At 32.4% G+C, this 26,003-nt stretch overlaps 2 protein-coding genes across 2 annotated transcripts in view; one reads left to right on the top strand and one right to left on the bottom strand.

Moving 5' to 3' along the window:
• Positions 1-26,003, top strand: part of LOC130900569 (nephrin-like) — a 288,962-nt gene that overhangs the window by 96,452 nt on the left and 166,507 nt on the right. The window lies entirely within an intron of this gene.
• The window catches only part of LOC130900739 (lysosomal acid glucosylceramidase-like), a 56,897-nt gene continuing 32,428 nt past the window's right edge, over positions 1,535-26,003 (bottom strand). Inside the window, exons 2-10 of the mRNA XM_057811553.1 lie at positions 16,943-16,989; positions 13,139-13,469; positions 12,138-12,300; positions 8,192-8,476; positions 5,776-5,889; positions 4,996-5,140; positions 2,900-2,970; positions 1,712-1,989; positions 1,535-1,651 (exon numbers count right to left, since the gene is read on the bottom strand). Of these exons, the coding sequence (XP_057667536.1) occupies positions 1,555-1,651; positions 1,712-1,989; positions 2,900-2,970; positions 4,996-5,140; positions 5,776-5,889; positions 8,192-8,476; positions 12,138-12,300; positions 13,139-13,469; positions 16,943-16,979 (1,521 nt within the window). The 5' untranslated portion in view covers positions 16,980-16,989 and the 3' untranslated portion in view covers positions 1,535-1,554. The remainder of the gene's footprint in view (positions 1,652-1,711; positions 1,990-2,899; positions 2,971-4,995; positions 5,141-5,775; positions 5,890-8,191; positions 8,477-12,137; positions 12,301-13,138; positions 13,470-16,942; positions 16,990-26,003) is intronic.

Below are 26,003 nucleotides of genomic sequence, written 5' to 3' on the forward strand. Positions count from 1 at the left end.
CGGTACTACGAAACTTCTTGTTTCCCGTCTTAAGGGGCGAAACTCACTTGCCACATTGTACAATATGCAAAACTCCTTATTTGTCTGTTTTCATATCGATGCTTGTTCTGTTAACGTCTTGAACAGATATTTTGTGAATTAAAATTTATCCAGTTCCAGTTTGTAGGATTGTACGAATATACGAGACAAATTAAGCCATAAATATCCCAATTTCAACTTTCATCTCAAAATGGTAACTATATGCACTAGATATAGAACACGTCCTTCGCTTTACATTAAACTTGAACTATTGATAAACTTTGTGAAAGCGACGAATTATGAAGGTGAAGGCTTCGGATACCTGAGATAATTCGTTTCATATTCAAGTGAATCGAAGTTGAGAGAGGGTCGTATTATTGGGCCACAAATTTGTAGAAAAGCTTACCATGCAGGAATTTGGTGCAAGAAATTAAATAATTAAGCTACTTACTAAATCGGTTAGCTGCCGAATGTCATTGCTAATCTATTCTTCCAATTCCCATTGAGGATTGTCACCTAGGAATCTGACAGCGACGCGACATGCAAAACACTGAAAATTCGATACCAATCTCTATAGGATCTAACTACGAAGGTTGATTTCTACTGGTTTTTCAAAGGAAAGTAATGAGCCTCTGTAAGAAGAATAAAATGTGTAACAAATCTTCTTCTTCTTACAATGCATTTCCACTAATGGATGTTCGTTTCTCTATTCCTTGCAGTGTGTATTAAGGATTGTACATCGTGTAGTCCTGTCCGCTGTCTAATATTTCACAGCCATGATATTTTCTTCCCTCCGATTCCTATCTTTCCTTCAATTTTACCTTCGATCCGTAGGTGTTTCTCTTCTTAATAGATTCATATAATTCATGTTGTTTGCCGATGCGTCTCGAATTTCTACGTTTTTCAATCTAGCCCTCCAAGACATCTAAGGATTCTGAGGTGCAGTCACATCTCGAAAACTTGTTAATCGCAGTCGTCTTCAATGTCCAGCTTTCCATGCCGTAGAGAAGCAAACGTAGCACGAACCTCAGTCGTAGGATCAAAGTCGGGACAAGTAAGCAATCTTCGAAACCTCAAGAATGTTTGTCGGGCTTGATCAATGTTACAAATACAAAACCTTAGATAAATATTGAAAGTGGCCCTTCTGTATGTGGCTTTCTGATGCAATAAAATACCTTAAGAGTTACAGATCCTTTCTAGAAATTTTTATATTTAGAAAGGTTCATTCTACTAAAGAATGCTGTTTAGTTTCAGATTAGAATCAGATAATTCTTTTGTCTACCAGTGAATTTTTTATTGGTGGTAGCAAATTTTTAAACTGCAAATACTAAACTTTATGGGAAAATGTTCTAAATGGGAATATCACATTTGAATATAGAAATTAACAAGTCGAAACTGGTCACGTCACAATATTGGCAAATTATTTGAAAAATCGGCATTTGAAATGAAAGCTTTTTTAAGATTCTTGTTATTTGCGAAATAATTTTTTCAGCTTCCATAGACTAAAAGAAAGAAGTTTCAAGCAAATAGATTTATTCACCAATAAATTACAGAGTTTATTGATTTAGCGGTCAAAGTAAGAGTAGCATCTCCTTTTTCGTTCCGAAGAGTCACGTCAACAGATTCGCTGTTCCTAAAATATAAATATACTAACTCTATTGAACCTAAATCATCAAAATAAACTTGTACTTACTTATTCAGTATAACAACTGCAACTCCGTTATCTGGTCGTTTGACAGCAGCGACTTCGACACTAGATACATCTGCAGTTACATGTAAGCGGACAGAATTTCTAGTGAAAAACTTAGAAAAATGCCCTAGAGCATAAAAATATGGTTGTTTATAAAATTCATTGTCCTCAGCATTCACAATTATCGGTGAGTCGACGTAATTTGTTGTCCACGTTGGTCCACCTTCCATATTTAGTGCCATATTCCAATCTGTCCATCCTATAGACCAATGATTCAAATTCTGGAAATCAATAAAAGTTTCAAATCTTATATTCTCGAGAGACATTCAGCTCATAAGCTAATTCCAAAATAATAGAAATAACTGGAAATATTCAGAGGATCCTAGCAGTCTAACGAGCTCACCATTAATCTACAGCTTCTAGTGCTATGCAAAAAAGAATGGATGTACTAAAAAACTCAATATCTACAAAATAGCCAACAATAACCTGAGGAGTAGAAACAATGTATCTAACAAAAGCTAATGAAGAAAAACTTGACGCTTTAGAAATAAAAATGATAAGAATACGTGGGCCAAAACATTATGAAGAGACTATCATCAGATTTATAAATCCCCAATTGATAGAATGAAAAGTAATGGTAAAGGTAGAAAAATAACAAATTGGAAACCGGCCCAGAGGAAAGCCAAAAACCAAAGTCAAGAAGTAATAGAGTATCTGAGCTAAATGGTGGTCCATGGATAGTGGAGGGATCCTAGGCGGGAAGAAATAGAGACAAACAGCGGATAAGAAGGAAATTTAGTTCAAAAAAGAAAAATGATCAGAACATGGATTTACTCACCACAAAAATTAGTTAAAGAGATCTTTATTGAACGGTTATTATTCCTATTATATATAGTTTTCCAATGACATTATTTTTCATAATAATTTATATTTGTATATAGAACAAAAGAAACCTTTTGATAAGAATGTAGGATACGGCTAATAAGGTTTGTTTACCGTCTTTGAATAATTAATTTATTTGACATTTTGTCTTTCACGCTTCTGGTTGACATGTCCACGTTTGATAACTTTATCGACAGATAAGAAAAAATAATAGTAAATGAAATTGTTTTGTACTAACATCTCCCAGATTTTTATTAGTCCACTTATGGTTCTCTTAACCAGTCCTAGTGAACCCACATACATACTTACTCTAATAATATTACTGGCGTAACTTTCTGCTCCGTCCCAGCTTCCCAAAATAGGGCGATTTATAATGTAACCTGAGATAGAGAATTGATATTAGGATTTGATTACATTAAATTTTATTTCATACTAGATTGATAAATAAAAGACCTGAACTTTTGTATAAAATGAACTTAAAACAAACAAAAGGAAACTTATTTGAAAAAATGAGAAAAATGCTCTGTTTTATTATTATTTTCGAATAATTACACTTGACGTTGATCACTTACATAACAGAGATTTCCTGAAAAACTGGCAATTAATATTTCAATTTGATATTAACAGACACGCTGAGTTCGAATAGAGTCTGTTAATCATTTCAAAGTTTTCTAATAAATTATATTTTTTGTTTTGTTTTGTGAGACGCGAATAAACAAAAACGACTGTTTTCTCGTGACTTATAATTGGCCATGTGTGAAACAGGGAAAGTTGAGTCTGCAAACCTCCTTGCGATTTATTCATCGCAAATGCCAGACGTACCGAAAATTGTAAATCCGTTGGAATAATCGGTATACGCAGGATTTTTGTATTTTTTCTTTATGATTGTTACCTCAATGACGTTATTAATCATTTTTTTTTTCACAACCAGTCTTGTTCCATTGCACAGTCGAGGTTGATGATCCTGGTTCATAACGGTGTCGACTGATTTGGAGAAAACCAATTTCGAGTTGGAACTAGACCAACGAACATCAATTCATTTTTATATTATTACAAAAATATATAATGTAAACGGGTTTGGAATAGATACAAAATGAACGTCATTCATTTAAAAGTTTGAAAATATGTGTATTGAAACATTGAAATGATATTATAATAAAGGGCTCAAGTTGCAAATCAATAACAATGTTTATATTCCACATTTTGGTCTCAATCTTTTTCTGGACATGTTGTATAACATTTTTCACTCATCAGCTGTAATTCTATGAATAGCTTTGTAAAGAAATATTTTTTTAAGTCAGAAAATTCCAATGTTTTATCTTATGCTGCGGCATAGTGTTTCATATCAACTCAATGGGATTATCCATTGTAGGTAACTCATTTTGAAAGAAAAACTTATGTCAAAATCATCGATTGAATTGTTAATCTTTTTTCTTGATTGCCGTTTTAGAAATGACGTCTTCAACAGTTTTGTCAGTATTACCTTGCTTACTAATGTCAACAACTTCATTAGCTGTATCCCTATCAGACATATTCTTCTTCTTCTTCTATCTTTTCAATAGGCAATTCTGCCTGTTTCTTTCCTTTATTGTGCTTTTAAGTTATATTATCGCTCCATCTTTTTCGGGGTCGACCGGGTGGACTGAGTAGCTCAATGACTCTGTTGCCGGTCCCAAGCCCGGAAAAGAAGGAAAGAGTGTTCAGACCAGGCTAGCACCCTATCTGAGGACTTTAAATACATTACCACTCATAGAACCAAGGTTGTGCCTTGGATAAACAGGACGGATTCAACAATGATGACATGTCAGACAGGTTTAAGAAAATGCTATATATTATGTCTTTAATGTGGACCAATACCGGTAGTTTTGATCAAGATGTTCACGTGATGATCACGTACTTATCATTGCTTTAGTTTTCTATATTTCTTCGATGAATAGACTTGGCGATTTCCTCAAATTTGGAGAAAAATACAAAATATTACTAATTAAAATCAATTATGATAATCTTAATGAACATATTCATAGTATTAAATGCCTTTAAGCCCCATGACACATTTTTCTTTTCGTGTGAATCTTTTCCACATGTTACAATTCTGGACTTTAGCATTCAAATTCGGTTTTACCTTTCTAATATCTTCCAAGACTGCTTCCAGAATTTGTTTTCGGTTTCTTGTTTTCAGCATCATTTTTAAATGAATCAAACATCTTACTCTGTGAGATTCATCGTAAGTTTTTTTAATAACTTCTTTATCTAGCACACTTTTTACCAAGATGCCCGATCTCCACACGCTTCCACGTTATTTCTATGAAATCATTTCCTATGCAATTGATTACACACGAAGTACATTTACAAAATAAACATTGTTTCGACCAGAAAATCGAAGAATCTTTCATGAAAGTACTCACCGTTGCATGCTTCTGTATATAAAATAAATTTATCTGGAAATTCATTGTGAGTTTCGTTCAAAACGTTGGCATTGATTAAATTGTCCATATACCAATGAACTGCGGTACCATCGACATATTTCTTAACTTGCTCATCCGAAAACAACTGAAACAATTGTAATTAACACAGTAAGAAGACATGGACCTTATATATGAAAAATTATTAAATTCAATTATATTTCTTTGTTTTCATAGAAATATGCCCACTGTAAAGTTTTGAATTCAGCATAAATAGGATTATTGACAATTTAAAACTTGACACCCTTCTTTTACTCCAACAATAAACTCGAGATCGAGTTTGGGGCGGGTAGTCTAGCCTGAACTTTTATTTCATCAGATCCAATAAATGTTCTATCGTATTTAGGTCGGGACTGTATGCTGACCACTCCATAACACGAAAACCGACTTGATTGTCCTGCATAAAGGTAAATTTGTCTCCAATATAGTCGACGTAAGGTATCTACCAAATCTATCAGCTGTTAAGCCTCTTCTTACGTAAACACAGAGTTGGTTCGTGCTCTTATATAAATTGTACCCCAGATCATGCAGGAGCCGCCTCCATAAGCACTCCGATCTTCAAATTAACAATCTACCAAAAACTTTCTTGGTCTTCGATACGCTTTCTTACTTGAGCGGATTAATCTATGGAATATAAGACAAGAAATGACAGAATAAGAGAAAAAATGATATTATAAAAGCTGTACTAATTGAAAAGGTAATCTTAAAATTCAATATACTTACCTGTTCTATCAAACTTGGTAATGACATTATGGAATCGTCATTGGCCATAATCTTGATGTCTGAATGATCTGATGATCTCATTGTTGGTCCTAAATTTTCACGGATCCATTTTTTCTAAGAAATTACAACATAATCAATTTTTTAATCCATATAAAGATACAGGCAATGTGAAAAACTGATTATTGATACTTGGTGATCTATTCACATTTCTCTTAATTTACTTTGACAAAATAGCCAAGGAGTCTGATTTATAATTTTTCTAGGAAACTCCATAACTTCGTTTTTGAATAATTTGCGATAAATATATCATAGGAAAGGATTTTTACCACAATTTAATCAACTTTGATCATTAAATTTTCAAACATTCAATCCAACTATTGGCTCGAGATTTCGCATAATTTTTTGTGAAGTAGACTGAATATTCTAGTAGTGAAATGCACTACCTAGATAAACCATGAATTCGTCAGAAGGTTTACGGCTGTGTGAAAGAGAAGAAAGTCCTTGGATTAACCTTTGGTATTCCTGTTATCCATATGGGGCTTAAAATTATTTTAATTATTTTAATTTTGCTTGTTAGATATTGAAGGCTGTAATTTTAAACAGTTCACGAAATATATTTCAAACAATGAAATATCATCTTGGGCTTATTTACGTTTCAAATATAATTCGCATATTTTCAAAAGCAATTATGTTGCAAAATTGATAATGTTAATGTTTTTTGGTGGTGGTATACTGTTTTGATATCTCGGAGTTACTTCTAGAAATGGATTTTGAAAAATACTGCTCAACTGAAATGACATTGCACCAATTCCAATCGCCCTTTCGATGAAAAATAGAAAACATGATCGATCTGGATGTGGATCTGGCTCTTCGTGGATATGTAAATGGTATTCTTTTGATGGACAATTCGAATATTCTAACTGTATTTGTACGTGGGACGGTAGATCAAAGCAGCTACATTCGTAAAAAAATGTTTGACATGTCTGTGAAGTCAATGTGATGATGGTGAGCATTTGCTAATCAGAATCAAAATCATACTTCCACCATCACGTAAGACTATTCGTAAAAAAATCTGAAATTGCGTATGGAAAAGTTGGAAAGAAAAATATTTGGTGGTATTCAAATACAGTAATTGATGGAAGATACAGATTTTATTAAAGTTTTCGGAAAATGAAGTTGGAAAACTTTTTTTTTGGTGGTCTAAAATTTTTAAGCACTAATCTCCGGATTATTGAGAAGATTATAGTGACGCACCAAGGAAGCGCTTCCTCAAGGATTTAAAAGTGATGGAGGAAATGTATCAGTGAGATTGTCTCATGATGGCAGAGTACTACTTGTCTTCAAGAAAAAATATCCCTTTTGAATAATTCCTAGATGAAAAGCTGATCAAAGGTGTTTCTATGATATTTAAAAGATATTTTCCGTAATATATCTGTAATTTCATTTCACGTTGTCCGATGGTGCAAGAAAACAAAGATTTGACAAAAAAGTAATGATACGATGATAAAAAAAGTGATATTCCCATAATTTGGGATCAATAACCTTCAAAATTGATTTCATATTAAGGTCAAAAAACCACAGTTGACCAGTGTTAATAGTTAAAGAGCAAATGTAAAATTTCATATGCCGGGTGCTCCGAGACTTGATGCAAGAAATCTGGGAGCGAGTAGATGACGTGAAAATAATGTTTCGATATGAAAAAACATTTTTTCATACTTATAGGCTTCAAAATTAGCGAAATCAAAACTTTAAGTGTATTTTCTAAATTATACATTAGAAATATGTCTTTGTTGTGACTTTGACATAATATATAATTCTGATCTACTATCTGAAGGCCAGCGGCGTCTCATGTCTAATGGTTAATAATCAGCGTATACAATCAAAAGATAGCAAAAAAAATGTTTTAAACAAAAACACAGCATTATTTTCATGTGATCTCTTAACTTCCAAATTCTTTGCATCAAGTCCTGGAATACCCTGTATAGTTAGGTCAAATTAGTGACTATGACGCATAGTAGTAGTAGCAATAAATAGTGTGTTCAGTAGGAAAATCACCAACGGATCCAAAAATGGATTCAACATCTATGGTGGTATTGGATCGAGCTACCAACATTGTGAAAATGATGGATTGTAATAATCGTGTGGTCAATTCGCTGGAGCTCAGCATACATTTAATATGATGCTCAAAACCGCAGGTTTTGAAGCACCTCAATCATCTCAAAATCTGCTAGCACGATTTCTTCAAATATAGTTTTGTGATAGAAACCATATAATATTTAAATTGCTATCAAATTTCCCTACCAGCAACATTCGAAATAATTTGAAGTTTCATACTTTGAACTTCCTCCATTCACATCACCTATAGATTACTGTGAAATATGATGAATTAATCCTTTATATTAAAATATTTAGATACCATTTGATCTGGATACCATGCGATACTTGGTACTTTATTGGGAAACAAATCTGTCGTTGGTTCATTTCCAGTTGATACACCCCAGAAACTGATGCCTTCTTTTTTATAAGAGTCTAAGAATTTCTTAACATAATTGGCCCATGATTGATACATTTCTTCTTTGATAAATGAATTTCGTGCCAAAACACCTGGGACTGTTTTCATCCAATCCGGAGCGATCCAGGCGGCACCGAAAAGTTTCAATTCACCTTTGGTGAGCTCTTGAGCTTTCTGGATCATCGGAATCTGGAATAGAACCAAAGTTATTTATTGCTCAGTAATTGTGTTTAACTGAAAACGTGATCTATTGAGTCAGCAGTAAACGCGGTATTTTCGAAAAGAAAAGATCTTTTTACCTCGAAATTTATTACCTCGAAATAGTTTATATAAAGAAGAGAGAATTGTGGTTATTCCAGTTTCAGAGACTCATTTAAATAAAGATCAAGTTGACCTCACACGTATCAAGATTGTCCAGTTGAATTGGACTTTTTCTTAAAACAAAACTAATATTTTGATAGTGACTGAAAGAAAGGTTGAAACATTGAAATTTATCTTTCTTCTGAAGATTATCAAAAAAAAACTAAATTTAAAACAGAAGAGACCTAAAATCAAGAATATGTGTTTTCTTGATCAGTACACCAGTACAGATGTACTGTGAAACATGGAAGTTATAACTTTTGGTGGAATTGTTTATATCACTGTCAATAGTTTTCTCATTATGCGAGAGCTATAATATGATAAAAAAACTAGAGAATAACCACTAAGTTTAATCAATTATATACGTTGCAAATTTAAAAAAAGTACTTGAATATGTTAAAAATATTCTCGATTTTTTTGCTGGTTTATGATTTATAGGTGGTAGACTGTTACAGAATGTTTTATTCAATATTTGCAATCACTCAATTATCTATTACAAAAACCCGTTATACAGTTGAAAACACTTTTTCTTTGAAATACATCATTGTAGGAATGGAAAGTCAGATCGACACGGGGTGAAACTCATTCTCTTCTTAAAGAATACTCTAATTGCTCAATGAGAAGTATCTGGCTTTCATTAGTTCAAAGCAATAAAAAATGGCTTGCACAAAATAACAAATGAATCTCGCGAATCATCCTATATCATTTTATAGTTACTTGTTCAGATTTTAGCAATAATTCCTTTGAAGCCTTTGAAGCTTCAATCAAATAGGATCGATATACATTTTATATAGTAATTGAGGTACAACTCTTCAAGTAGAGAAAAAGCTTTATGACTTCCCATTCCTGCTATAATTAATTGGTAAATTGGATATTTGTCATAAATAATTATGTTATCGCAAATATTTCTAACATCACTCTATTTGCTTCGGAAAGACCTTTCATGATTTCTAAAATTCCAATTAATAACTATTATAAACATCTTTTCATTGTAAAAAACTGTTTTCTTTCAATTTGTGACATCAATAATTAATTAAACTTAAGAAATAGCCTATAGTTATAGCCTTTAACCTACAACTTCTTTTTTATTATGAAATTCGTTTAAATATTAGTTTTTCCGGAAAATAAAAACCATATTTCTGCTTTTCAAACACTTCCTAAACTTTATACTCCATATTAGCGTGATAAACAAGACAAAATATATGGCATCCACATTATTTTGGTAAACCATCTTTGAATCCAAGTTTTCGAATAAATCTAGTCTGTGCTCGAATGGAGGTGGCCGAAAAATCACGTTTTTTTCCTACTTGTTTCAGTTTTTGGCTTATAACTCCCAAACTATGCATCCTACCAAAAAAGATACACCAAATATTTTTAAAGTATATGAAAATCGATATCGTTTAAGACTAACCGCAGCTTTGTAGGTCTAATAAGTCCCGAGGGACAGCTTTTCAAAATTTGCATGAAGTTGTAGAGCAGTTATTTAGCTTTAATTTAAGCAAAATCGGATTTCTCAAGAAATGGAGCTCTCAACAGTATAACAGTTATCCTGTACAAAATTGATTAAAAATTTAGGGATATTATTCGGAGATACCAAGGGAAGCTTAATCCGAGTTTCTTTGACAAAAAAGAATATGCTAGATCGGGGTGGCCAAAATACCGCGATTCTTTCTGACATCTTTCGGTTTTTGGCCTATATCTCAAAAACTATGTGTCGTAAGGATATTTTTATTCCATTTTCGGAATGAGCATTAAATTTGTTTCAAATTTCACTATTCACTTTACTTTTTGACCGTATAATTCCGAAGATAAATGCATTTCAAAATACGTCAATTTTCTCGAAATGAAGAAATGGTTTGAAAAATACGTGTTTTTGGATCGTAACGTACACTTCTACAGTAGAGGACAGTTGTACATACTTCGACTGGTATATAAATACAATATATGTCTGTAAAAACAATAAAACAATGTTTTCCTACAACCCCCTCCCTCCCATGAAGTAAGGAAATGCAGTTATAGTACATTTTTTGGTTTGGAGGCAGCTGAATTATAAGATCAAAAAAGTAATGTGAATAGTGAAATTTGAAGAAAATTTAATGCTCATTCCGAAAATGGAATAAAAAAAACCTTACGACGTATAGTTTTTGAGATATAGGCCAAAAACCGAAAGACGTCAAAAAACGCGGTTTTTGGCCACCCCAATCGAGCACAGGATTTTTTATCAAAAAAACTCGGATTAAAATTCCCTTGGCATCCCCGAACAATATCCCTACATTTCTAATCAATAACCATTTTGTACGGGATAACTGCTATACTGTTGAAAGCTCCATTTCTTGAGAAATAGGATTTTGTTGAAGTTTCGATTTTTCTTTAGAACTTGCAAACTGTTTGTTCTACAGCATTGCGATTGTGCTTAAATTGAAGCTAAATAACTACTATACAACTTCATTCTCCATGACTTCCTCGTGGGATCAATAGCTTAGCTAATATTTTGTGCAAAACACGGCCAAACCATAAATTTTCAAATTATTAAAAAAATTGGTAAATTTTGAGGAGCTGTATCTCGGGACTTATTACACCTATAAGGCTACGGTTAGTCGTAAACGATAGCGATTTTCATATACTTTGAAAAGATTTAGTGTATCTTTTACGGTTGGATGCATAGTTTGGGAGTTATAAGCCAAAAACTGGAACAGTCCAAAAAAAAACGTGCGTTTTTCGGCCACAATCCACTAAAATATCATTAACTTTCCAAATCTGTCCGGGCAAAAGTACATAACCACTGGACTATATGTCTATTTGCATTTGTTGATTACAATGATGCTACAAATCTTGCATATATTTTGAAGACTGGATATTAAAGGAGGAGGCAAGCGAGGATTATTGAGATCAAATTATATAAAATGTTTCTGTAAAATTTTTGTTGAATGAGTATCACTGATATCACGATATTATTTTCATACAATTCAGTGGTATTTAGTTCTCTCTTGTGATATACTCAGCGTAAATAATCCCAACAGCGTCAAAGGAAATAAAACAACAGTTTTTTTGAAACACGAAATTCATCAAAAAATGGATGCTTGCACACATCAAACACTTTTCATAGTAACTGTATCGAAATTTGGTTTCATTCTCTTTTTTGTGCTAAAGTAACAAAAAACCAGCAAAAAAAACATACATCAGATCAAATTACATCGATCATTATGATAACGAAGCTAATTTACAACAAAGTAGATTCAAAATTATTTGATTTTTGAAACAAACTGAATATATTTCTTTCTATCAATTGCGTAATTTTTCAGGGTTTGCATTTCTATATATTACTTGTTTATAACTATATTGAATTACAATTATAAGTTTTTTCACAGTACAAAAATAGTATGTGATATATGTCCAACCAAAATTGTACAAAAGAATAAGAGAACGTCCAAATAATAGATACGATTTATCGGTTACATCGTATCATCATGTTATTATCGATTTTTCCTACCTTATAATCATAATCATCTTGTGTTAGATTGAAGTGTTTCAATTCTGGATCCGGTTCATCATTTTCAGTATCGCAATATGAATACCCGTGAGTAGAAAAGTCCGTTCCTCCTATTGGGACTCTCCCAGTATTATATTCAAGTCCTTCTTCGGTGTAGTACGCTCTGGAGTAAATTAGTACGAATTATATGAATATTAGCAAAATCAACATTCCTTCAGTTTTTAGATAAAACTAAATTCGTTATTATATTCAAAAGTTCAGAAAATTATCATTTGATGGAGTAGAAAATAACAGCTAATGTAAACATGAACAGAAAAGTTATAGTATTAGAGATTGGAGACGTAAACGAAAAAATAAAAGCTTCTTCTTTCTCTTTTTTCTTCGTTTTTCGTGCTGGAGGAAGATTTCATTCCTCATGTATCTAATGTTTCCATTCTTCGCTCCTCTTTACATTTTATTTTGTTACCTCAATCTTTCTATCTATGAGTCTATCCATTTTTACTTCACTTCTCTTGTGAGAGTCATTCTGAAGATATTTTCCTTGTTATTTTTTCTACTTTCGTTATTTAACATCTCTTCATTTCTATGTTCGCCCACTCAGTTTTTCTTTCATCTCAATTGTGTTCATCTCGACTTCATCTTGTTTTTTAACCATTAATTTGATTATTATATTGTGGATCTCCATTTTGTGAAAAATTGATTCTAAAGAATTAACCATAATAGATAAAGAAGACGATTAAAAAAACAAAGGTCTCATATTGATAGAAAAACTTTTATCGGAATTAACGTGATTGATGACAGAGATAAAAAGTTGTGAGGTTAGGTTAGGAATGATCAAATTGGAGTACCTCAGTATGGTTTTATATAAAGTGAAATAGTTCATGAATATATCATTTATAGGTAGAATTAACTTGGAAATTGGCAAATTCCGTTCAATTTTCATTTTTTTTTGTGAAATATGAATTATAAATTGACTAGATACCCGGATTTGTTGAGTTTACCTCAAAATTTTCTCTTGAAGGTCCTCTGTCAGTGATTTGATGTTAAAACCAGTTGAATCTGTGAATGCGCCTCCGAAACCAAATATCTCTTGAAACGTTTCTGTTCCAATTGAAACGATATTTTTGGCATCATCTTTAGATGTTTCAAATTTTCCACTTTCTTTTGCAAATCTTTGCCCTTCTTTATTGGAAGTATATCTTATATAGTTTGGTGCACTTACTTTTGTGATACTTTCCAAAGTATCACAGTGAGTAGAATTACAAACACAAATAGGAGAACCGTTACCAAAATCTTTCGCTATGCAACTTTCGGCAGATATTATATGAATTCCTGAAACAATGTAAAGATAAAGTTAAGTATATATGCAACAAACAAATTCAAACTACTTGAAATATTATCGATAGATGAAAAATGTGGAGATTCCTTTTGAAAATTTTAATCTCTATATAAATATTCTATCTATTTAGATACATATCCACTTCTACATTATCAGTATTATATCAATCATCTGAATTAGTATTTCAATAATCCCAATGTTCGTAGATTTAAATTTGAATTCAATAAAAGTGAAAATCTCTTATATTTGTGGAATTCTAATCCAGTTTTCCTTCACGTATTTTTTGCTGTATTGGTTTATTTGGACTGTTCTGCATTAATTCCTTTTGGTCTGCTCTGGGGATACACAACTCGATTCGAATGAATTTGCCAAATTAGTAGAGAAATTCTTGAGAATATCGGTGTTGTAATTCACATAATGAGACTGAAAAATGTAACTTAAAACATTTATCTTCGTCAGAAGATCATCATATGTACAAAATTAACGAGAATATTGACACTGTCTCTCATTTTACTGGTTATTACCACATTACCAGTAAAAAGTTTTGCCAAACCTATAGTTGTCGTAAGATATAACAGAATAGTGTATTCCGTTGCAGAATTTTGGCATCTGTGTTATAATTTCGGCAAATAATCGTCGTGTATTGTGCTCCAATCGCTCATCAGAATATTCCAAACATGTGATTTGAGAGTAGGACATGGATTGCTGACTTTCCTATCCAATTTGACCTAAGACAAATGATCTTTACACAGCTTTGAAGAATGATTGGGATTGTTGTCATACTGGAAGTTAAATCATCTGTTTTTTTTTCCAAAATCCTTTCAATGTTCACCAAGTTTCGAGTCGAAAAAAACATCATCAAACCATCACTGAGCCTCCTCCGTGTTTTACAGTAGGGAATACATATGGAACTAATACTCGTCCTTTTCTTGAGCCCCAACCACCTAAAATTTGGACTCATCGTTTTATAACATTCTCTCTAACTCTTTATGGTTCTAATTTTCATGTTCTTCAGCCCACTACAACCTCTCAATTTAATTTTGAAGTCTTAAAAGAAGACTTCTTCACTGTTACAAAATGATCGGTTTCCTTCTCACTGTAGGAGTTCTCAAAGGAAGATTCCTAGATTCATTGATATGACCTGCTATCTGGATTCAGATTCAGCTTCAACTCAATTCAATTCATCAAATTAAAATTGAGTCGATATGTCTAGAAAAGAGGAAAAAACGTAGCTTTATTGGTAACTTATCCTAAGATATGGAGAAACATCTATTTGATTTATTTATGAAAGATATTGCCGACAACGATTTGACATTCTGATATTATCATACGTTCAACTTTGATAAGACGGGAATCACAATGAATCTCAAAAGTCATTCTGAAATTTCAGCGACAAAAAGAAAGCGGTAAATAGATGTTATCACTTCCAGTGTATGGTAGTAGGACTTATATGCCACCTCCACGTAAAAAAAACACCTGGAGGATGAGTTAAAATGAGTAAAACTTATTGAATAGCATCAGAAAATTTCTTAGCATAGTTCAAAATGTTGAAAATTTTCCTCAAAATCTACAATGAACCTACATCTACAAGAATATTGATTTCATTAATCTCGAGATAATGAAGTGATTCTATTTCTTTCCATCCATTCCTCTGTTCTCACCGCATTCAACCCTTAGATGTTGCTTTAATGAGACTTATTAGCGTTTACTATGAAGTGGAAGTTCGAATATGGATGAGATCTAATCTTGGAATAGTAGTGATATCATTTTGAATTCCTTCTTTATTTGGAGCTGCATTTATTTGAGCAATTTCGATGCAGAAGAATTTTAGAAGCCTTCTGATAACACTGTTTTAACTGATGACAGTGACGAGTGATGGATTGTCCAATCTACCAAAATGCTGTTGAATGACAGATGTAGCAGTGAAAAGCAGATCATGTGCAACAGTGTCACAAAAAAATGTGTTGCCTATTTTAAAAGTTGAACGGAACAAATAAAGAGCTTCCAAGAGAAAAGAAAAAACAGCAATTGTCACCACATTTAGACGAGTTGAAGAAAATCGCGTCTCCAAAAATGTCCAAGAAGTGGAACAAACCAAAAAAAAATATCTTCAGAGCATGAGAAAAACGTCGTTAAAAAGAATCCTAGAAATATAGAAAAAGAGACATTGTCAAAAAGGAAATATCTAAATTTAACACACAATCTGATTCTTCAGATTCAGTTAATGAAGAGGACGTAGAGTGTTTATACTGCTTGGACTTTTAAATTAACTGTTTCTTTACGTAAATGAAGAGAAATATTTGAAAAGTTGTACTATTATTTTCAATTTATTGCGTCCTTATAATTATTAAGTAGGTCCTTGAGAAACTTTGAGATCCAGCTTTCCAATAACGAGACTGCTTACGAAAAAGTTACCTTTCAATAGTTTTTTTTCATTGATCGAAATAGTACTGGAAGTCTTCTTTGGTAAGTGCCTTTAGGAGCTCTGCCGTTTTCTGCTTTACCGTTTCCATCGACTCAAATCGGATCACTTTCAAAGCAGATCGTTTTCTAACTTTTCTAACCTTTCAAGGAAATCTAGGAAGACCCGTTGAAGCAAAAGCTTTTGGTCAGGAGTGAGATTTTTTGGTAACAATTTCGCACTTTTTTCATATGTAATTCCTCGGGTAAAATTTTTCTAGCCGTTCCTTTATCGGCGTTTACAGCCTCGGCAATAATCTGGATGCTCATTCGACGATCTGCACGCGCAATTTGGTTGATTTTGGTCACCGTTCCCGGAGTTGAAACAGTCACAGGGCTACCTGGGCGCTTGTCATCTTCATTGCTCTCTCGGCCGTCACTAAAGCGCTACACCACTCAAATTTGAGATTTATACGTTGCTCCTGTTTTTCGGTACGAGAAAAAACACGTTCGTTTCAAATCGCTACCGCACAGGCGTTACTCTAGGCGCTGAAGCTCGTTATTTAATAGTCAGACCTCGTAGTTTCGTTCGCGATAAATAATTTGGAAACATTCCGAATGTATTCTAAATATTTGGACGTGTCAAATGTGCATGTTTTCTCTAGAATTTGTTCTGAACATACATTGCTCCTAGCTAAACCAAACTTATAATTTGGATTCAAAACTTGCTTGGAGAATAATATGAATATAATTAACTGACCGAAAGTTCATTTTCGATATTTATGAATATAAATTCAAGTACTACGTTTTTTAAATGCAATTACGTAGAAAACTGTGGAGGTTAGAGGTTATTTCGTGATAAAATGATGAATCCACATGCGCTATATCAAAAATTCTCACTAATGTTGAAAATGTTTTATAAGTTTTATAATCTTTTATTAAACATTTTTATGTAAATCCAACAGGAATCAAAATATGTATGAATTTTGTGAACATTTCATGTAAATAGAAAGGAAAAATTCTGTGTTTTTGTATTAATATCTAAAATATAAATTGATATAGTTACCAAATAAAAATATGAAGCGTATTATTATTGACACCATTTTCCAATCTCTGTAATAAACAACACACTATGGTAAACTGATTCGAAAATTAAATTGAATTCCAATTAACAATAATGTAAGATAAGATAATTTCAATATCAAGTATTAAAAAAATATATTTGTATTTATTCACTGAATTGATAAACAATTGGAGTATTTATACCTATTTGCACCTAATCAGTTTATCCAATCGTACATTGACTTTCATTTTTCGATTTACTTCAACATGAGCATTTTTCTTGACTAATAACAAATTTCCTCTTCCAAAATATGGATAGAATTTGCATGATTACAAAATTTTAACTATTAAATAATTCATCATCTGATGTAAACTTATCAAAAATTGATTATCTCGTCTTCATTTTCCATAAATTCCCTCAGAAATTTATTAATTTCAATCAATATATGTTGAATACGTACGAAGTTAACTTGGCGTAAAAAGGTCCGATGATAGAGAGTAACCAACTGCCCGAAGCAATTTGTTTGATTAATTTTAAAAACCAGTCAACTGAGAGTCACGTAATTTACTCAGAAATTGAAAATATCATATGAGCGAGGCGAGTGAAAATTTTTATAGAAAAGAGGCATAACAAAATGAAGTTATTAGATAATTTTTGCCACGAATGCAAACTATGGGAAAAATTGAAAGTGAAAAATAAAAGACAGAGGTATTGAAAACAATGAAAGTTCCTAATTGAACTACTGTCGAACATGGTGCTACTTACTTAAAGAAAAAATTGAAATGTGGAAGAATTGGTTTACCTACAACTTATCAAAAAAATCATGATTATTCGAAGTGAGCATCTAGCATTTGTAAATACTTCCGAAGTCTATGATGTAAATTTTTTTGAACTAGGAAGAGTATTCGCAAGATTTTGTTTCTAACGACACAATGGAAGTTTATTTTATCGATCATTTCGTTCCTTTTGTACACCGGCATATTCGAAGCTTTCAAGATATCCCCCCAAAAAAGTATTTTTGATGATTTTTGGCATATACAACGATATAAGAATCTGCTTATATCCTGAAGAGTAAATTTTATTAAGTTAAACAAAATGTACCTTTTTGTAGAATAAATCAATTAACACCTTGAGCCCCGGTGCGGTCCATAGACCCGCAACTGAATTTTCTCCACAGCCCAAAGTGGACTTCATGATTTATCTTATTTCAAACGTTCTCCACGGCCCCGGAGACCGCATTTAAATAAGTTTTATAGTTTGGTTGGACCGTTCTGTGTCCTTGAAACATCACTTACAACCCCATTGTAAAACAAAAAACCTTAGTTTGTATTTCGTTTTTCATTTTTTTCAACATAATTCAATGATATACATTAAAATTGTTAATTCGTGCTACATTTACGTTACTTGTACCTATTTTTGATATATTTTGTTTTTAAAGGATAAAAAAAGACAAATTGGAAAAAAAACAGAACTTTTATTATAAAATGTATACAATTGCAATAAATTGATGTTACAATCACAATTATTTATGTTTTTTGCAAAACACGGAATACAATAATGTAATTTTCCAAAAAAAACACCGCAACAAGTAGTCACTTGTTTTTATTTTGGATTTTAAAATAATTTTTTCCGATTTTTTCCCAACTCCCTCTCTTCTCACTCTGTGACTTGAACTTTCCCTATTTACTGGTCAAGTTTTTTTTGTTTTGGCGTCCCTTGTTCAGCAACATCCGTGGTTTCTTTCTTCAATAATTCCTTCGCTACATTAATTTGAAACTACTATATTTTCTGCTATTATTTCATAAAGAATGTAGGCATTTACCTTTGCTGTACCAAATGGCAGCTCTTCTTCATTTTTGATCTCATATAATATTTCCCAAATCATTTTTATACTCTTTGCATCGTCCAAATGATAAAAAAGCAAACAAAATTTTGTTTTCGTTTTTCCATACTGCAAATACAGTGTACCTTCAAACAAATATAATAAAAAGATTTTATTAGAATGGGAAAAGTTTATCAATTTCGGTTAACGTGTCAAAAAAATCATTTTTTTCTATCTTTAGATTGTACGGATTGTTAACAAGTGGGCATGAGCCACCCCTGATCTTCGGATAGTAGTGTAGAATTATTTATACCGTCAAATTCACTTCAAAGACATACGTAATCATTTATCAAAAATTCATAATGTTCGAAGTTCTGATTTCGCAAATTCAAATGCTTATAACTCGTCGTACGAATATTTTTTTGTCACGTCATCTACCCACACCCGAATTTTTTGCATCAAGTCTAGGAACCACCCGGTTTAAATTATTTTTCAAATCATTCAAGCATTCCTAATGAATTATATCTCATTGTTCCAAGAGGCACATGACTTGAATATTTATTAGTTCTCTTCGTCTTTCTGTTATTTTCTTATAACCATTAAATCTTGTACCTTAACGTACAATATTGTGATATTAAGGATTAATTGATTTTAAATTCAATCCAAAAGTATTTTCTAGTTATCAAAAACCCGTCGTATACCAGCGCACTTCAATCTTTCCCAAGTATTTTAATTAATAATGATTAGGTCCCATTTCCTTTGAAGTCGTTTATGCAGGATTGTAATTTCTCATTTGATTATGTATTTCGTAAGTGCTCAATTCAAAGTTCGTACTCGAAAAAGATCTGTAAAGTCAAACGAAATAATATAGAGCAACTCTGTTGATTCGAAAATTGATTTTTTTAGATGCAAATTACTTTTCGAGACAAATTTTATACTATAATTTTGGAGAAGACGCAATAGGTAATTGCTGCAAAATTTGTTATCACATTATACTTTTAAATTCCATGGAATTCGATTTGAAAATGGATTTAATCACTCTTTTATATAAGTATATTCTCCCGATGCCACTTTAGGATTTTTTAGAAACTAGGAATTTGGATCAGATACATCACCTAGCAGCTGATTGCGGATCTTAATCCGAAACGACATTGATCATAGTTTTCGAACGTCGCCTTCAATTTTCGGTGGAAATTTCGAATGTGAAACATTTGACTTTTATTATTAATATAGAAGGTTTGAATCTTGAAAAAGTGTGCAAATGTTCAAAATATACATCACAAATTTCTGCTTCGTGGCCATACGCATATGGAGGTCGCTGTTGACTACTCTTGAATTGAAACAGAACGAAAACGAACTTAATTTATTACAGTCATGAGTCCCTATGACTGGCAGTAGCTTGCAAGACTGTGTTGTCAGTCAAGACATTTCAATGTTCCGATTTCAAAGATTTTGAATCTTTGTAAACTGAATCAGAATAAAAATGTTGTTGTCCCTCCGATATGGTCACTCGTTCTAAGTTCGCGCATCTAATTGGACTTGAATTTTCTCTTTTTGGAAAGAATTTAATAGAAATGGCAAGAATGTTGTTTGAAATTATTCTGTCATATTACTTCCACCTGATTGAATTCTGTTTCCGAACATCTGTAGGTTATTTTCTGAACTTTTGTATTTTTGGATCATGGTCGAGGATCCTGAAACTACAGCCCGCGAGCCACATCCTGCATCTTGTCCTGATTGTATACGATGCAGACAAAATCATGTTATGAAGAGGTGAATTCAGAAAGATCACTTTTTAGATAGTTTCAACACCAGGAAAGCTGAGTTAACCAAGTTCTTTCTCAGGGTAGTTACAAAAACTGAAGAATCTAATCAATTCCTCTAAAGAGAACTACACTTTCTAAATGAGAACTAAACTACCTCTTCAACTTTCCAGGATCAATATTGATGATTAACGTCATAATAACAACTTGGTACACCTCTATATAGTATTTCGAATAAAATTTTCACTTTATGTTCCTCCAAAATAGATCAAGTTGATTTCAAAAATGAAAATTCGTTATTTATATAAATCTGATTAACTTACAAATTGATAATTTCTATTGTGAGCATTCATTCTCGGCCACTAAATAATCGGCCTAAGCGACAAAATTTTGTATCTGATAATGAGAAGCATCCTGCATGAACAGTTGGTTCAGGGTGTACCTAAAACATTTTCGCGTTAGCCGAGGCATACATTTTGAAACCATACTTCGACTGGATATATTGTCTAAAAAAGCATTTTCCAAGATTAAATTCCTACAACTTCAAATTGACAAATTGCCATTTTACTAACTGAAACTAGCGCTTGTCTGTCTTTTTCCTCTCTTCTCGCGAATTGACGTAGTCGGATCGCGTGCATTTTTTGAAAAACTTGAACTGCTATTGCCTCTTAGTACACCTATATGATGAAGCAGTCCAATGAATGTCTTCAAATCCGTCATTTTAGCATGGCTTTACGTGAATATTTTTGTAGCTTACGATCAACAACAATGTTGTCATTGGAAAAAATAGACCGTGAATACTTTGATGGTGAGGAAGTTTTTTCCTCAACTCTAATGACTCCAGGCATGGGCAATAAAACATTATGTTTACCTCGTCTAATATTTGAATTTGGCTTGGACTTGGACCACTTAATCGTCTAAGACTTCATCGTTTTTGGTAGAGCTATTACCGTTTTGATCGAATGTTCTTTGAAGATATACGTAAACTTTTAGTCGACTTATTTTGTTTATTTTGAATACGATTACTATCGACTACAATAATTTTCAATCATCAAACTGTACGTCTTAGGAAAATCTACTGAAAATGAATGAGTGTTTTAATCTGGATAACGAATATCGTGTGATGTACATGTTCGAATCCAAGGTAGTTATTTCCCTCAAATATTTACTCTACAACAATATTCAGCTGTGAAATTATGTCAAAAATCAAATTACCAACATAAAAGCAAAACTCTGTAATTGATTTCTAACAATTCCCAACATGATGTTTTGTATAACGTTCATGCTTAAAATATTCAGATTTTCAATTACGTTCCTTCATAACACCATGTTATTTAGAACAGCGTGGTTGATTACCCTTCTTCAACGTAAGCCGATATAAGGGGGCTACACGCGATGTCTTGGCACATTTCCGGATTTTCTTTCCGAGCTGTATGAACCGTCGAAATTTTTAATAAAAGAACTCGTATGCGGAAATACTGATACCATTTTCACGATGGAATCAAGCCAACAAGAAAAATGATATACCATAATACAGTCATTTCGTACGAGAATATATATGGGACGATTAAATGTAAATGTGTCTACTTCTGTTACTTCTTTTTATATATTTATTAGGAATGATACGGAAGAGGAATTATTTTTACGTATCTGCTGGTATTAGGATGTCTTGGAGCAGGGTTTTAACAATTATCGTTGTTAATATTTGGATGCAAACAATTTATTAAGACACGTGTTCGCGGGAGATCACATGGAGAGTACTTCAAGGGGTTTGGATACATACTTTTTTGCTTTTTTTATACTAATTTTATGGAAAAAGCCTTTTAGATACTCGTTTTGATTGAAAACAATTAGATATATAACATCAACATATTTATACAGAGTGAGTTTTATGTATAGAACGCCTCAATTCTCCCGGAAACGGTTTGTACGACTTTTATTGATTTTTGTTTAAAACAGTTTTGTACAACGGCCAGTATTATGGTGATATTTACATTATTGTCAGATCTTTCCTTTTTCCGAAAAACTAATGAACTCTGTTATTTGAAATAGATCATTCTGTATATTTTTCGCTTTTCGATTTTTTCGATCAATTATTATTGTTAAAGTTCATTAAAAGTCACAATGTATCTGAAAAAGAACGAATTGATACTTTAGTGATATTAAGATATGGTGATAGAAGTCAACAGAAGACTTGTAATATATTTGATAATGTATATCCTAACCGAAATCCCATAACAAGATCTACTGTCAGTAAATTAGTAAAAAAGTTTAACGAAATCAGAGCGCAGAAAAACTGCATCAACTGAAAACAAATCTTTAGATGTTTGTGGTCTGTTAGACGATCCACATTTGAGTACTAGACAAATAACCAGGGAACTTGATATTTCGCAAACATTTGTTATGAAAATTTCACTTGATAATAATTTATATCCATACAAAGTAACGTTGGTGCAAGAGTTATCAGATGACGATTTGATTAACGTTTGCAGACATAATGGGGGGAAAGTGATCCAAATTTTTTGAATTAAGGTTCTGTAAATTTTGCGATAAGGCCACTTTTTGTATTAATATAAACGTAAATCGGCATGTAGATACTGGTCACGTAACAATTTTCGTTGGATGCGTGAATCCCACAGCCAACATCTTGAAAAACTGAATGTAATTAGTGATTGAGTGATCCGGAGTAATTAGATTTATTGGAAAATACTATTATAGCTGATTTGGCTCCGATATTTCCAAATCCAATTACATTTAAAGAAAAAAGCTTCATTATTAGAGATTTTCAGACAATATTTGGCTACAACAAGTTAGTGCCCGACCTCCCTATGCTTGTGTGATGAGGTGAGAATGTTGCGTCAATTAACATTCCATCCTTGAACCGCTTATAAAAAATATGAACTTAGATATATGACTTTATTGACAAACCTGGTACAATACATACAGAGCAACGAATAACCAAAATTATGGTGAAGTGAGAATATTCTGTATATAATCGTTTTTTGGCTTCAAGATCAAACCACAATAATTTTTGTCCATCCGTATATGTTGAGGTTTCATATTCACGTGTTATAGTAAATAAATCGTGTTATAAATTAGTGACCCTTTGACCGTTTACCGTCTCCAGGGAGCACCGAATCGTGTTGGATGTTTTGACCCGGATTATAGTTTACCCTTTAAATACTCATTCTGCCTGGTATATGATTGACTACATAATTATGTTAACGATGTGTGGTAAAGGGACTCGAGAAATTCTTGGAAATAAATTGAATGAATAATCAACTTGAAATTTGATCTGCTAGATCTAGAACCGAATTCAGAGAAATAATCAATAAATTAGTTGAAAGAAGCAACTCATTTCTTGATGATTTGGTTCTCAATTGTTTGAAAAATTTAACGTAAGTTTTTAATGGAGTGGTAGTCTACCAGGTGAGCTGAAATTTGATTCTTCTCTCACAAAATCCACTATTATCAATTTCTGCAAGATTAATAATTCTCATTTCTTCCAATAGACAAAGAAAATTTGAGTTTGAACATGAATCAAAGACGACGCAGAAGCAATGATGGGGGACACAAAGATCAAGGGTTGTTGTGGGTTAAATGTGTAGTCACACTGACCAAAGCCTTAATCAATGCTGAAAGTATTTTCATATGATAGTATTTATGTCTAAATCTTCTTGATTTTAGGTCTCTTCTGTTTCAAAATTAGTTTCTTTTGATAATTTTTGAAAGAAAAATGAAATTGACTTTTCTTTGAGTCTTTATCAAAATATTTTGATATATTTGATGTATTTCTTTCAAAAATTATTAAGAAAAACCTAAAATCAAAAGACAATTAAGAAACATAAACATAATTATCAAAAGGTCTAAGAAATGAAAAATTGAAGAAATATGATAATATATACAAAGATAGAATTTCTGAGCGTGATAGTTTAATCCACGAGACTATTATAGAGAATAGAGTTGGGAAAATTGAATAATTTCGAGGCAGTTTCAGGAGAGGAAAAAAACACAAGAAGTTGTATTTGAATTGAAACAGAAATGAGAGAAAAAACTGATAACAAATGAAAATGTTTAACGCGGTTTTATAGATTACAACAATGAGAAGCTGGAGTTAAATTGAACAAATAAAGAAAAATTATGACTAATCCGATGATGAAGCATCATTCAGTAGCATGAAAGCAGTTATTGAAATCAAAAAACAGAATAACAGAATGAAGATAAAACTAATTAACTTGAAATGTTTGGACAGTTTTAAATAATTATGCATAGAGATACAGAGCAAAGCAAATAAAGAAACTGAATGCAAGAATAAGCAAGGCAATTAAACTTCGTTAAGCGCGAACCAGATATTTGTTGATGAGAAAAGAAATAACAGAAATTATCAGAATGGACGTATATGAATAAATATCAATATTCCGACTATTTCTTATACGTTATAGTGGAAGAAATTTTCTTGACAAGAAAAATTCAAGGAGCAGAAATAAAGTATTTACGAAGAGTTTAAGGGGTCACCAGAAAAGATTGGGAAGAATTCAAGAGGATATATAAGAAAGATGTGACTAGCAGTTGCTAGAGGGCGAAACGCACACTTTTCTCATCCACCCTAGCCAGTATCGAAATTGATTCTCATTTCGAAGGTATCGATTTTTACATTTCGATCACGAGAACCAGAATTGAAGAGGTCAACGCCGATTTATTTAGATAGAATTGAATGAATCTATTTGGTTAATTCTAGATCACTAGTATCCCTCCGGTTCCACGTGGTGTTCCTCAAAAGTCATCTTCGATATCGACGTATATAGAACGTAACTGCTGTCGAAACACTAAATCACCATCACTAACATTAAGAGACGTTTGAGGGTCGAAGATATCGAAAGAATGGTAAATAGAAATAACACAATGAAAATTAAAAATAGAAAGGTGTCATTACCGCTAAGAATCTTATTGCATCAACATCAAAAACACCATGGAGAAAGATGAAATTAAAGACAAAATCAGCGAAAGTGACAAGAATACAGTTATGGAGAAATGCAATGAGGTTATTGCTTGGTTTGACGCTAATCAATTGGAAGATAAAGAAGAATATGAACACAGAAAGAACTGTATCAAGGAGCTGGCGGAGTTCCGGGAACCGGTGGCTCTCCAGGAGCTGGTGGTGGTGGACCTACCATGGAAGAAATCGATTAAATACGAATTCCAATGTTTTGTTTAATTTTAGCTAGTATTACCTTGCAGACAAAGCTTTTCAGAACAAAATAAATACCTCTGGTATGTTATGTTATTTTTTTGTTGGTCTGCTCTAACATATTCGTCTGGTATATAACAAACTACTAGAAATATTTTCCTAACAAGTACTTAATGAAAACATAGTAGTTTATACCCTTGGCCGTACGTAGCGAAATGTACTCTACTTCGCAACTTCCTATTCGGATTATCCTTGTTACTAAACGTAGTATTTAATTAGTTTTCAACGAGA

The sequence above is a fragment of the Diorhabda carinulata genome, chromosome X (genome assembly GCF_026250575.1).
Source record: "Diorhabda carinulata isolate Delta chromosome X, icDioCari1.1, whole genome shotgun sequence".
Taxonomy (NCBI): Eukaryota; Metazoa; Arthropoda; class Insecta; order Coleoptera; family Chrysomelidae; genus Diorhabda; species Diorhabda carinulata.